The sequence below is a fragment of the Callospermophilus lateralis genome, chromosome 9 (assembly GCF_048772815.1).
Source record: "Callospermophilus lateralis isolate mCalLat2 chromosome 9, mCalLat2.hap1, whole genome shotgun sequence".
Lineage (NCBI taxonomy): Eukaryota > Metazoa > Chordata > Mammalia > Rodentia > Sciuridae > Callospermophilus > Callospermophilus lateralis.
Genome location: NC_135313.1, coordinates 6,799,108 through 6,813,291, shown reverse-complemented (window position 1 = coordinate 6,813,291; position 14,184 = coordinate 6,799,108). Strand labels below are relative to the sequence as shown.

Sequence of the window (14,184 nt, the reverse complement as noted above, 5' to 3'; positions counted from 1 at the left end):
TAGAAAATAGGGAGAGTAACAGTTCTTGACAGAGAGGGCAACATGAGTAATTCAGGAGGCCTCGCTGTCAGGTGCCTCATTCAGTGATTCACTCAACACGTACTTCTTGGGTATTCACTCTCTCATAGTCTAGCATGTCACTGAGTCCAAAAGAGACAAAATTGTCTGCTTTCATGAATATACCCTCTGGTTGAGGAGAGGTGGATGATAGAAATTATCTAAAGGAAACATAAAACCTGCTGGAGGCTCAAAGGTGCCAGAGACAAAAATAACTCTGGAAAGAGAATGAGTGAGTGAGGGAGTCATGGGTAGCATTGGGGGTGGTGTGATAGATCATCTGCTTTTAGGTAGTGTGGTCTGGGAGGGTGACATGAAGTAGCAGAGTACTGAAGAACATGCTCTATGTGGGTGTGATTTAAGGCAGAGCAGTCAGCTTGTTGGAGAGTACAAGTTATCATTTTTTTAATTTGGGTTGTGTGATTCACTGAAATAGAGGGTCATGGAGAGAGAGAGAGACGTTGTTTATGTGTGTTAACCATGTAGTATGCTTGATATTATCCAGTGAGTTAAAATATTTCTTTACCTTGAAAATTATCTTCCACCTTCATTTAAAAAGAAAAGAGGATTGAACTCTTTTTTCTGGAATCTTCTCTAAAAGGCTAAAACTTGTGCAGGTAACTTTGGTTTCTGCTAAATGAAAAATAAATAATAGTTGGAATGAGTAAGAATCAGAACAAACACTTTCTTCCCCTACCTCTGTCCCCCAGCCCATCTCCCCCTACTCTTTCTTTTTTTCCTCCTCTCTGTTCATTTTTTTGCCTCCCTGAAATTAATAACTACTTCATCTGTATTTTCTTTTCATTAATTTTCTTTGAACTTTAATTCTTCCTACACCCTACAAAAGTTGTAAAATGCCACTCAGTTCATATTTATCACATGGAGAAACATTAGGATGAGGCTTTTTCATTATTTTCCCATTGAGGTATCCTCTTTGGGACCTCCTCACCTGTTCCGACGATCTGGACACTCTCAGTGCTATGCAACTGTCCATCTGCCCCCCTCATCCTCACCCCCAGACTGATTTTGAATTTCTCCTATGTTCAGTCTCTTTCTTTGTATTTTCTCAATTTTGTCTTTCCTTCTATTGAACTTTTGATGTATGATATCTATTTTAAATTTCTCTTTAGTACCATTTTTTTTCTTTAAGTATTTGTTTTTATAGGTTCTTTTTGTTTTATAGAATGTACCATCTTATCTTTCTAGGATGTTACTGATATCTTTTTAAAAGCCAGTTTCTATTTTGCTTATCTTATTTGCTTCCATCGAATTTTGTATATTTTGTTTGGTCTTTGGCATTTGCCTTACAAGCATATGACTGATAGTTTTTTAAAAGCCAGCTCCTCTTTTCCCTTCTTTGTTTCCATTAAATTTTGTTTGTTTGTTTTGGTCTTTTTTTTTTTTTTTTTTTTTTTTTTTGCCTTAGATGCTTATGTAAATGTTTAGTAATCCTGGGCTTATTATTCATATTTACAAATTAAACACTAAAAAATTGATTGGAATTTCTGGTGTATACAACACTGTGGTAGGCTTCCCTATAATGGTTTCTATCTGGGCTGTTCTGCTGGGGGAGTTGGGGAGTGCCTCTACTATTGGTATCTGTAGATATATTCTATATAGAATATATTCCATATATATAGAATATATTCTATATAGAATATATCTGCCAATCTGGTTTGGCTTTTCCAAACAGAAAACTGAAAATTTTTAGTTTTCTGCTGGGGTGTGAGAGAGACAGTTGCCCAATTGTATAAGGCTCGGGAGGCAGTTTGGGGTCCTTCTGCTTATGTTTACGAACTTCAGCCAGTCTTCTGGTTAAAATGCTGAGCACCTCCTGTTCCTGAGCTTGATACATGAATCTGCCCATTCTGAGCTTCTTTTTACTTAGGTTTCAGTTTATTGGGTCTGTTGCACTGGTTATTGCTGTCTTACTTTCTAGCTTTTAAAATTTGTTCTGTTCTGTCTCTATCCTTAGTAGCTTATGCAAAAGCAAATACATGTATATATACATAAGGGCACAAATACATGCTGTCATTTTGGTGTGGCTTTGGGAAGTAAACACATGTATTTCATTTCTGTGCTTAATCAAAATGCCTACCTAATTTTTAAGAAGTAATTTGCTTTTGATCCTTTTCTTCTCCTCTTAGTACCTCTAGCAGTTTATGCCTTTATTTGCAGCAAAAGAATTAACCCCTTCAAGTTGGTGTTCTTTAGCCACTGTATATTACCATTTTGTTTCATGTTGTAACTTAGCTGAGTGTTTGTAACTTAGCTGAGAACAGGAATCCTGAGCCAGCTTCTGTTCTTATGCAATAGCAAAGGCGCCAGCAGAGGGAATTGATGAAAGCTCTCCAGCAGCAGCAACAGCAGCAGCAGCAGAAACTCTCAGGTTGGGGGAATGTCAGCAAACCCGCAGGCACCACGAAGTCTCTTCTGGAGATCCAGCAGGAAGAGGCCAGGCAGATGCAGAAGCAGCAGCAGCAGCAACAACAGCAACAGCAGCACCAGCAACCAAACAGAGCCCGGAATAACACAGTGGGTTCATTTTCCTAAGCTGTTCTTACAGGGACTGGTGATAGTTTATCTTTTCTGACTCTCATGGACTATCTTTTAAATGTTATTAATCATAATCCTTTTTCTTTCTTTCTTTAATAGCATTCCAACCTGCACACCAGCATTGGGAATTCTGTTTGGGGCTCTATAAATACTGGTCCTCCTAACCAGTGGGCATCTGACCTAGTCAGTAGTATCTGGAGTAATGCTGACACTAAAAACTCCAACATGGGATTCTGGGATGATGCAGTGAAAGAGGTGGGACCTAGGAATTCAACAAATAAAAATAAAAACAACGCCAGTCTCAGGTAGGGCTCAAAATGATGATATCTATGCACCTTGGGAGGTGAAGGCAGTGGAAATATGGGGTATTTGGGAGACAGGGAAAAGTAGTTAGTTTAAAAGTTTTTATTTCTAAGCACATGAATTATAATTCATATACTATATCATATATATTCATAATATGAGTTGTAATTATAATGAGCCATAATTATGGTGATTGCTTTCTTCTTCATAAAAACACTTTTATTTTTTGAAGCTCATTCTACTGCTAAGCATTTAATCCATTGTCTGTCAGTGGTAACCACTTAATAAATATTAGGAATAGTATAATATTTTTTCATTTTTGAACATTTATCCAAGGTATTCTTAGCACTTTTGACATCTTAGCATTTTTTCTAAATTTATATATTTAAGTTATTGAGACTGTAAATGAGTATTACAGATACCTCTGCAGTGACCTTAAACCTGTTTATTTTTAAGGGAAATGAGTTACATTTCCTTTTCAACTTTCTTTCCTCAGTAGACAGTATTGTTTAGTGTTTATGTGAACTCAAATCCCAGCACTACCACTTATTAGCTGTGTGACCTTGGGCAAGAGGGAACCTCTTTGGGCCTCAGTTCCCTCATCGGTAAAATGAAGATAATAAAAACAACTTCATGTGTATAGTTGTAAAAATCTAATGAATACATGCAAAGTAGTTAGTAAAGTGCCTGGCACATAGTAACTACTTAATAATGGTAGTGTTGTCAGATTGTTTTTGATTGAGGGCCTACTGTGTTATTGAAAGGACAATAAGTATATGTTAGTTTACTGAGCATCTTTGCCAGGCACTGTGCTATAGCACCATTTTACAGATGAGGAAACTGAGGCTTAGTAAAATTAAATAACTTACTTAAGGACACACAGGAAGAATTTTATCATTTTCTCTAAATAGATGCCTTATATTTAAAAACTAGGATACATTAGCTGAGGCTAGATTTTAAGAGGGTATCCAATCCAAATAGTTTTTGAAGCCAAGAATTGGATTACTGAGCAGCCATTCCATATTGACAAGGCATTATTTATGATAATTGTAGTATAATCATATAGTAACAGTTTCTGGGAATATAATATCGCCCTATTGTTTTGCTTTAGTAAATCTGTAGGTGTGTCTAACCGGCAGAATAAGAAAGTAGAAGAAGAAGAAAAGTTGCTGAAGCTCTTTCAGGGAGTAAATAAAGCCCAAGATGGATTTACCCAGTGGTGTGAACAGATGCTTCATGCCCTTAATACGGCAAATAACTTGGATGGTAAGAACTGGGGAGGGAATCCCAGCATGTGGAATGACAGAGCAGGACCCACAAACAGGTTGGCAGATTGGAACAGTGGGCCAGAATTTAGGAGATGAAATCTGAGAAAGTCAGTTTTTACCTGCCATAAAATATTAACTCTTTGATAGTTATCATTTATTGCTTATCCAAAGAGTCCCGAAATACTAAGCTCAGATAGGTTATGGGTGATTATCAGAAAATAGCTGCCATCCGAGGCTCTCTTATTGATGTACAAGACAGAGGTCATAATCATTTCAAGAGGAAATTTGCCAGCTGTGTCAATCCAAGAGAAGGTAACTCACGTGGTGACCAAGGTCAGCCTGGGCAACAGGAGTGAGGTGATGTGACATCATTCCCTTCCAACCTTTGGGGAGGGGGTGGGAATGGTGATAGAGCAAGGAGACTTATTTTGTGTGGTGTACAACTATGTACAGAAGTGAAAAGTTTTTAGCACCATTGAAGAAAAATTTGTTGATAGTCAGCTGTTTAGAGAACTCTGTCTTAGATGGGTTTAAGTCCCTCCTCTCACCCTAAATGTTGAAAGTAGATGGATGAGTGTGTGGAAGGAGGGATTCCCATAATGATAGAACAAGTTAAACTAACTAGTTCACTCTGATAGCTGATCTGAAGCCAAGATAGCAGTGAAGAAATTGAAGGGTTCCTCTGCAACATTATAGCAATATCTGATTGTCTGGAAGTCCACAGAGAAAACAGTCTTAAATAATAATGGCTACCATCCATTAAGCACCTGCCATGTGCTAGGCACTATCTACAGATAAAATGTTTTCTCAGTCTTTCAATTTTTGTTGTAATTTTTAAAGATACCTCTACAAGGTAGGTGGTATTATCCCCATTTTATAAATTAGGAAACAGAGGCTCAGAATGGTTAAGTAACTCATCAAGGTCACACAGCCAGCAGATTTCAGAGTCAAGTTTTAAACTCATACCTGTTTAACACTGGTACTTGGGGCTGGGGACGTGGCTCAAGCGGTAGTGCGCTCGCCTGGCATGCGTGCGGCCCGGGTTCGATCCTCAGCACCATATACAAAGTCCGCTGAGAACTAAAAATAAATAAATAAATAAATATTTTAAAAAAAATTTCTTTCTCTGGTACTTGTGCTTTTTCTCCAGTACCATACTATTTGCAGTTTACATTTGATTTCTCTCTAAACATATCTAATTTCCAGGAGAATATAGGTTATCTTTAGTATTTGTTGTAGTGCCTGGCACACATCTTAGCTTTTAATAATATTGATTGAAAAAATCCCCAAATACTTGAGTACTGGACAAGTAACTGTCGAACCATAGCACTTAGTGAAAATGAGTACATACAACATGTCTTTGAGGCTGTGCTATTTCATATAATTTTTGTAATAGTGATGATAGTGTGTTTTTCATTTCAAAAAACAAATTTAAAGGTTAAAGAATATTTAACCCAATAGCTGCACACCTTTAAAGTTTCTATCTTTAACATCTGTTTTTTAGATGTGGCGATATATTAAAATCTGAAACTGTTTTTTCCTATGTGATATATAATTATTTCATTGTTACTCTCTTCTTCCTTCCCATATTGCAGTTCCCACATTTGTTTCTTTCCTGAAAGAAGTAGAATCTCCCTATGAGGTCCATGATTATATCAGGGCCTACTTAGGAGATACTTCTGAGGCCAAGGAGTTTGCCAAGCAGTTCCTTGAGCGCCGTGCCAAACAAAAAGTCAACCAGCAGCGTCAGCAACAACAGCAGCAGCAGCAGCAGCAACAGCAGCAACAGCAGCAGCAACAGCAGCAACAGCAGCAGCAGCCACCGCCGCCACCACCACAGGTATAACATCTAGTGTATCAAGTATTGAAGCCTTTGAATGTTGAGTAAGCAGAAATGAAAATAAAGACAAAGATTCCGTTTTTGTACATCTAGTAATTTTAAAGTATGTAGATTTCGTGTTTTCAAATTACATGTCTAGAAACCTTTGCAAATTTCTCTGCTTGCAAATACAGCCATTATTCTATACTAGGCATCCCAGCCCCATTTTTTTTCTTGATTCTTAACCTGCAAATTTCAACATGTCACAGACCCACAAATTTGTGTGTGTGGTTTTTTTTGTTGGTTTTTTTTTTTTTTTACTTTATATGAGCCCTGTGCCCAGAATTGGCAACACTGTGACATGCCAGGTATGACCTATGTTGTTGATGGGATTGTAAATGGCATGAAGAATCCTTCCTCACAGTAGTTTTGTTGCATAAAGTTCCCATGAATACTGAATCATTGCTCCTGAAGAATATATAGGGTTAAGTTCCTATGAGCCTCTGGTCACATTATTTTCATCGGCTAATCAATATATACTCTGGTTTAATATGTGTTTCTCTTTAAAGATGCCTTATTTAATGTATGTTGACTTGTTAACATTGAACTCTGCCAGTAACACTGTAAGTCATTCCTGTAGCAAAGGTTATCTAGCACATGTTTTCCCAAGAAGGTGTAGCATAGCCAGGAACACTAAATACCACTTAAACATTATACTTGGGACATTTTAAACAATGAAATTGCTAACAAAAAGTACAAAAAATGTGAATAACATAGTATTAAATAAAGATACCTACTTATAGGAAATGAGGAAAGCAGATGTTTCCCTGTGTCACTTCAACTGGGAATGCTTGCATTGAGGGTCCCAAATGTGCTCTTGGCACATGTGCTTGTCCTGAGTAACCATAATATTTCAAGTATTGATTTTAAAATTAGAAACAAATTTTAGCAAGTGAGTGGATTCATAAATATGAAATCTTTGAGGATCAATTGTACATTTTCTGAAAGACAAGTTTGTAAGGCTCACAGAGAGGCTTAAAAATATTAATATCCTTAAATCCCATAGTTGTTTTACTAAAGATGATAGATATTTGTTATAGGTCACATCTGGAAGTGTGGAAGATACAGTGATAGGCAAGGCATTTAGAGTTCAAGCTGCATAGGTAGATAATGGGTTAATGAAGAAGTGTAAGTTGTCAGTCATGGACCAACCCTAGAAAAGGTATTTTATGGCTTCTGGAGAGAAGGCATCAGGTTGCAGTGCAGAAGATACCTAGGTCTGTAAAGTGACTACCAGGGTTTAGACCAGAATGTGGTAGCCCAGCAAGTGCAAAGGGCTAATAGATTATCATAATCTAACCAGTTGATAGGAAGTATATGGAGCCAGATCCCTCCAGGGATTGCTGATAGGATTGATGTACAAGACTTTTAACCTTTTTTGGTAATGTGCTGCCATTTGGTTTTTGGCCTGTCCTCTGACCTGGGAAAATCTGCTTTGGGTAGGTGAAGGGTATACGTTGCCACAGTGCATTCCTGTTAATGATTATTTGTTGTGTATTTGATTTCCTATGGATGGTACAGACCATGTATGCTAGAGAACTTGTGACAGCCGTGCTAGCACAGCAGGGGGAAGACCTGGTGTTTGCAGGAAATGCTTTGTGGAGTATCAGAATGCAAATGAGGGAACTGTTGGCTCAGTGGCCTGCTCTGAGTCTCAGTAGTGCCAGAACCTTTTGTTTTGAAACTCACACTTGATAATAAGGTAAAGGCATACCAGCTTTCTGTTAGGGCAGCCACTTCTACATCTACTGTGTAATCTCAGTTATGCTGTCTCATTTCACAGGACTCTGTGTGGGGGATGAACCACAGTACACTCCATTCAGTATTTCAGACCAATCAAAGCAACAATCAACAATCCAATTTTGAGGCTGTGCAAAGTGGCAAGAAGAAGAAAAAACAGAAGATGGTCCGAGCAGATCCCAGTTTATTAGGTGAGCACAGGCCCAGAGTCCTAGCTGAGCTGTGAGGAGTCTAGACGATAACAGTGATCAAGTGGGAGCCTTTGTGTTATTTTTTGGTAAAGATTTTTATTTATTTATATATTTATATATATATTTGGTGGGGGTACTGGGGATTAAACTCAGGAGTGCTGAAGCACTGAGCTATAACCCCAGCTCTTATTTTATATTATTTAGAGATAGTCTAGGTTGCTGAGGCTGGCCTTGAACTTGTGATCACCTGCTGGATCCTCCAAAGTCACTGGGATTATAGGCTGTGCCCAGCAAGATTAATTTTTTAACTAATTCAAAATAGGTAGCTAGTATTTAGTATAAGGAGCTGTGACACATGTGCTGTTGGAGTAAGAAAATTAAATGGTACTTTTAACTTCAAAGCATTGTTTCATGTTTGGTATAAGGATTTCACTGGAGGGCCTTTCAGGTTAGTTGGAAAATAATAATGGAAAACAGCAAAAATAATTAGAAACTTTAATTCTGATTTATGTTTATTTTGTTGGAAGCAGACCATAAGTCTGATCAGGTGTTCAAAGAACAAATATTTCTTACCTGTATCTTAAAACTCTCAGAATGACTCTTCATTGTAAAATGATATCTCAGTTCTACTGGGCAGACCAAGGCCCAGAAAATTTAGGACGTTTCCCAGTGTCACAGCTCTCAGTGGTGGTGCTGTGGTTGCAGTGCAGGCCTGTTTGCTTTCTACTTTTCTTTGTTACCTGCACCTATTCTTGTCCAACATTAAGGACTGGTGTGGCTGTCCTCATTTGAGGCAACTTCCTGAAAAAGATGACTTCTGAATTGGGACTTTGGAAGACCAGCAGGAAAGATGAGAATGATGTTTCAGGAAAAGCAGGCATTCTAAGCTGCCTATGTTTTGTAAATTAGCCAAACAACTATGAAACTAAAATTATTTTCTTTTCATTATTTATTTGTCAGTGTAAAATAGGCTGTTAGAAAACCATGTTGTCTGTGATGGAGCGAGTCTGTTGGCAGAGATGGCAGTCTGCAATGTTGGCCTGGTCCGAAGACCAACTAGTTAACAGACTGCAGCATAGATTGTTAAAGATAATGGTGACCTGAAGTATGGTCTTGGTAGTGGAGATGGGAAGAGTTAGTTGGATTTCAGAAATTAAGAGCATTGAATCAGTTGGACAGAGAGAGTAGGCAAGTACTCTGGCTTTGGGAGCAAGATGGGTGGTGTTGCCAGTTGTTGAAATCTGTTGAGCACTGGGAACGGAGCAAGCACATGAGAAGGGTGAAGTATTAGGGGCTTAGTGGGAAATGCCTGTATCTGGCAAAGAGGCAGGTGTGATCTTCCTCTGCCCCGGGGAAGATCCTTACTTGCCTCAAGAGGATGCCTGCCTTGAGGGAAACAACATGCCAGTGACAGATTCCTGACTTGAGGATTGCCTTTTGGGATTAGTGACTCAAAGCTGGGTTTGAGAACATTGAGATCTGGTGAAACTCTGTTTTCTTCTGCCTGTCATACCTTTCTTGAAAGTTAATGGTAAAGATGTTGCAATATTTGATTTAGTTTGGACAGGTTTCTAACTGTGGGTTCTAAGGACCTTGCAATTTAGTTTTGGGACCTGAGAGAAGCTGTCAGAGATCAAAAGGTTCCTCTGCAAGTGAGGTCTGGCTCTTTGGATTAAGTATTCCATCCTCTGCTGCAGACTTGGGAAAGGAAGAGTTAAAGATTCACCTACAAGTGAGTGGGAGATGGATAGGTCCCCTAGAGTGAAGTTTAAGAACTTTGTAAATCTCAAAGGGAAAGAAAAGCAGATAAATGATAAATAAGATTTGAACAGTTTTTTAATTCTTTTTTAGTTGCAGGTGGACACAATACCTTTATTTTATTTTTATTTATGTGGTTCTGAGGATCAAACCCAGTGCCCCACACATGCAAGGCAAGCCCAAGTTGAACAGTTTTGAGAAAGCTCACTTGGATGACCTTTCACGTAGACGATTCCATAAAATTCACTGTTCAGCTAAGCTCCTTTTGGAAATTTCTCTGATAATTGCTAATCTGTGCCCCATGCCTCTCATTTCCATTTGTTACTTTTTAATTTATATATTCCTTATAGATTTACTTTTTGAGAAAACATAGTAACATAGAAAACATAGTAACTACTCTTCACAACTTTCTCACACACAAAATGGGGAAAAGGGTTCTAATTTGATCTGTAAGTACCCATTGAAGGAGCAGCCAGCAGAGGGAGCCCCAACTTGTTTTAATCTTCTGTGTCCTCTGTTGTACTCCAGCCACACACTAGTTCTTAGAGTTCTCAGCAGCCTGCACTTGGATTTTAATACACACATCGGGCTTTCCTATGAGAATAGCCTCACAAGCCTTAAAGAAATCATGTGAGTGAGTCTGAGCTGAACCTAACAAGGATGTAGTGTGTAGAACCAGGTCTGTTGAGGTAAGCCTCATTTGTGTTGCCTTGCCTCTGGTGTCCCCCGAGCTTTTCCTTCTGTCATGTGGAGGGTGAGCACACCTTACCCCGTTGTATTTTTTATTGTTTTGGTTTTTGACAATTAAACAAGATCATGTCTTCGAATCCTAGCTTTAGTAATCAACACATAGCATCAGATAATCAGCTTTTTATATTTTGCAGTAGACTTTTCCCTTCCTGTCTGTGTAATTAAAATAAATTTGGTTTATTTTTTATAATTACATTTCTCCTGTATTGATATAATGTATTATTGTCTTCTATCACATGTCATGTATTCTTGAGATAAATGTGAAATTGAAGAAGAGCCTGCCTCAAAATCATAGAATAACAGCTCATGTTGAACATTGTTTGGTCTTTACGTTCTTGTAAAAATGTGAACATTGACCTTTGACTACTTTCAAGGGAAAGAAGATCTTGCAGGTCAGTCACAGGTCCACAGTAGATGGGGACTCTCAGGGTAGGTTTGGAGTTCTAGCCTCTCCCTGAGTCAAGCCTTATCAGCAGCTTGGGACCATAGCTTCCTTGGTTAGTAGGCAGGCAAGCTTATATTTTCAAATGATAATTTAGTCAGTTAACTAAGCTGTTTTATTATGTAAGGTATTTTTGTTTGTTATTGGAACATTTCAAATGTGTGAATATTGAAGAACAAAAAAGAGGACGTGAAAAACCTACCTAATACCAGCACACATCTTCCAAACAGAACATAGACCAAACAGTTTATGAAATGAGCTGTGACTTTGATTCTGGGGCAGGTTTTTCTTTTGGAATGGAGGGCATCGCCTGTTTGCTTTTGGTTTTCAAACAGCAACTGAGATATTTATGGAATTTATGCAGGGCAGAGGACTGGAAAGCTTGCTAGGACTTGCTAACTCCAAAGAAGCCCTGTTCATGATCATCTTTATCAACCTTTGGCTGTAGATTTTGTAAAAATTACATGCGACTTCTGGCATTAGATTTTCAAGTCAGTGGTGTTGATGAGCACTGCTTATAGCCTGTGTGCATATGAGTGCTGCTTTTTTCCTAAGTCAGATTTCATTTAGGTTTATCAGATGTGGTTAACTGAAATCCTTTCCTTTGTAAGTCTACTTATGTTTCCCTTTACTACCATGTAGGTAGTATGTTCAAAAACAAACTTATATTCCAGCCCATTGCGTAGAATTTGAGCCACTTGGTTGTCTAGGTGTGGTCACTCATAGCCAATATTTTTTCCTCAGGATTTTCAGTCAATGCATCATCAGAACGACTCAACATGGGTGAAATTGAGACTCTGGATGACTACTGAGCACCTGCCAGGCACTCACTTCCCTCTCCTCTCTGCCGACCATGGATTCTCCACTTTTGGACACAACACGTACTCATCATTTACTCTATATCACTCTGCAACAAATCACAGAACCGATCATCTCAGGCTTTTTCTTCTAGCCCCTTGTGTCCAAGATTCCTTAAACCGTTTTTGTTGGTGAGCATCTCAGACTGTACACAAGTGGACCAGACCCTGTGTCGGGGTTGACAGGTGGGATTGCTCCCCAGCAAGGCTGATCTTGGCAGCACATTTTCACTGTGCCGTGATTTCATCTACTGCCTCCCAGAGAGCATAGTATGTTGGGATCTGCCAAGGGCAGCTTACTTCTCTTGTCACTTTTCCCCTTCTGTTTTGTTTTTTCTTCTTTCCCCCCATAAGGGCAAAAGGTCTAACTGGTGCAATCATGAAGCGAGTTAATGGTTAACAGACATTGGCCAGCAACAAAACACCCCATGAACTGTGACTCAAGTGTCTGCAGAGACAGCCAGAGCTCTCCCAGTCTGGAGGTTGCATTGCCACTGCTAACTTCGGATTGCATCACAGAGGCCCCGAGTGGGTGGAGTTTGGGTTGATTGGTTTGATGTTGCACACCCCTTGCCTGTTCTTTCTGAACATCCTTTCGGAGAAAGGATTCATGTTTTTCTTCATTAGATAGTGACTTCTGAGCAAGCTGACTTCTCCCCTGGCATACTCCACCCTGATTGGACAAAGAAAACCCTGTGGCCTGGGAGAGGGACTTATTCTTAATTTTCCTTTCTTAAAAAAAAAAAAAAAAACAAAAAAAAAACAAACCAAAAAAAAAAAAAACTGATTCCCCCCACCCCCCCATAAATATTTTTACTTCAGAGGACTAGGACCAGTTTGTTTTGGGCCCTTCTGCTGAAAACTTGTCTCGTTTAAGAGGCAGCTAGGATCTATACCATATGTATGAATTTGTATAATTTCATTTTGGGTAGGGATAAACTTTTGCTTCCGATAAAAGCCCGGAATTTCATCTGGTTCCTCAGAGCATTGTGTGTGTGTCTTGCTGTGGCCCTGAACAGGTTTTGTTTAAAGATTCTGGGATGGCAAGTTGCTTGCCTTTTCTGCAAAGAGAACATACAAAACCTGACCATCTGTAAGACCCTCATCCATGGAAACCACTACACAGGAGGAAGCAGTGGGATGGAGGGGTGGGTGAGAATGGGGTGGAGAAGCCTGCTCTGGCTTCTGGTGCTGGCCTCCTCGCACCCTGTCACTTCAAGTAGAACTGTACTCAGCGCTGTTTATAAACAAGCCCTCTTCCTGCTGCCACCACACCCCACAGAACATCACCCAGAATGGCCAGTCGCACCTTGGAGGGAGCCATGTGCCGGCTGTGAGAGGTGCTGTGGTGGGGCGGCTGCCAGGTGGAGCACCTTTCCTTTTTGTCATCTGTGCCTGGAGAAAGCTGGAGTTGCTCTGAGAGCAGTTTGGTTTTGGAAGATTATATTTGGTTTCTATTTTTATTATTTTGGATTACCATTCTCCCTATCCTCTCTTGCCTCCCTCCCTCCTAAACATGTACAATAACTATACAGAGACTGCTACAAACTTGTATATAGTTTTTGGATCAAATAGCATGAGGAGATGGGGATCCGTTAAAATTGGAACTCCTACTCTCCTTTGCTTTGTAAATTCAAAAGTGGGGGGTGGGGAAGAGGGATAGTTAAAATGTTTACAAAACTTTAAGCTCCCTCGGAACTTTTGCCAGTGTGGAGGAAAATAAAAAAAAAAAACTTAAATAAAACGTGGTTGGTTTTCTCTGAGTGCACCTCTCGTGCCCCTCCTTGTGGAGGCTGAGTTTTGCACTAGATCATTCCCCTTGGCAGCGTGGAACAGCTCCAGGCCACGGTGACCTCCCAAGACTTGGAGGTGGTTCTCCCTGCCAGGCTATGGAGCACTGGCCGGGTCTGTATTGGAGAAGGTAGAGGTCAGGGTAAACATGGGAGAGTTTGATCAGTGGCTTTCCTCCTCTGACTCTCCCTTTCTGCCTCCCTGTGGATCTGCTCCGCCCTGAAACCACAGACACACACCCTCTGAATGTGCCTCAGAGTCAGCCACATTTTCTAAAGCAGACTCTGCTACTTATTCAGGAAAAATAAAAATAAGCTTTTAAAAAATTGGAAGTGGAGTGGGCAGATGAGCAGAACAAAAGTCAATTTTAGTCATGGAACATTCCATTTGCCTAATCAGGAGATTTGCTCCTGTCTGAGGACTTTCCTACTCGGTGGAAAGAAACCAATCTTCTCAAGCATGTTTCTGTCTCAACTCTACCCTTCATATTCTCCTTTGCTTGCAGCTACCACTCTTCAGGGGTTTTCCCTTCACTCTTCAGCTTTTGTTGTTGTTTGTTATTGTTTTTACTAGGAGAGGGAGGTTTTCTGGG

At 39.6% G+C, this 14,184-nt stretch overlaps 1 protein-coding gene across 5 annotated transcripts in view; it reads left to right on the top strand.

The window, feature by feature from the left end:
- Gigyf2 (GRB10 interacting GYF protein 2) overlaps positions 1-12,783 on the top strand; it is a 127,325-nt gene extending 114,542 nt beyond the window's left edge. For all 5 annotated transcript variants that reach the window (XM_076865488.1, XM_076865492.1, XM_076865491.1 and 2 more), the window contains 6 exons: positions 2,374-2,592; positions 2,713-2,918; positions 4,028-4,182; positions 5,780-6,024; positions 7,847-7,994; positions 11,689-12,783. In XM_076865488.1, the coding sequence (XP_076721603.1) occupies positions 2,374-2,592; positions 2,713-2,918; positions 4,028-4,182; positions 5,780-6,024; positions 7,847-7,994; positions 11,689-11,756 (1,041 nt within the window). In that variant the 3' untranslated portion in view covers positions 11,757-12,783. The remainder of the gene's footprint in view (positions 1-2,373; positions 2,593-2,712; positions 2,919-4,027; positions 4,183-5,779; positions 6,025-7,846; positions 7,995-11,688) is intronic.
- The last annotated feature ends 1,401 nt before the right edge of the window (positions 12,784-14,184 follow it).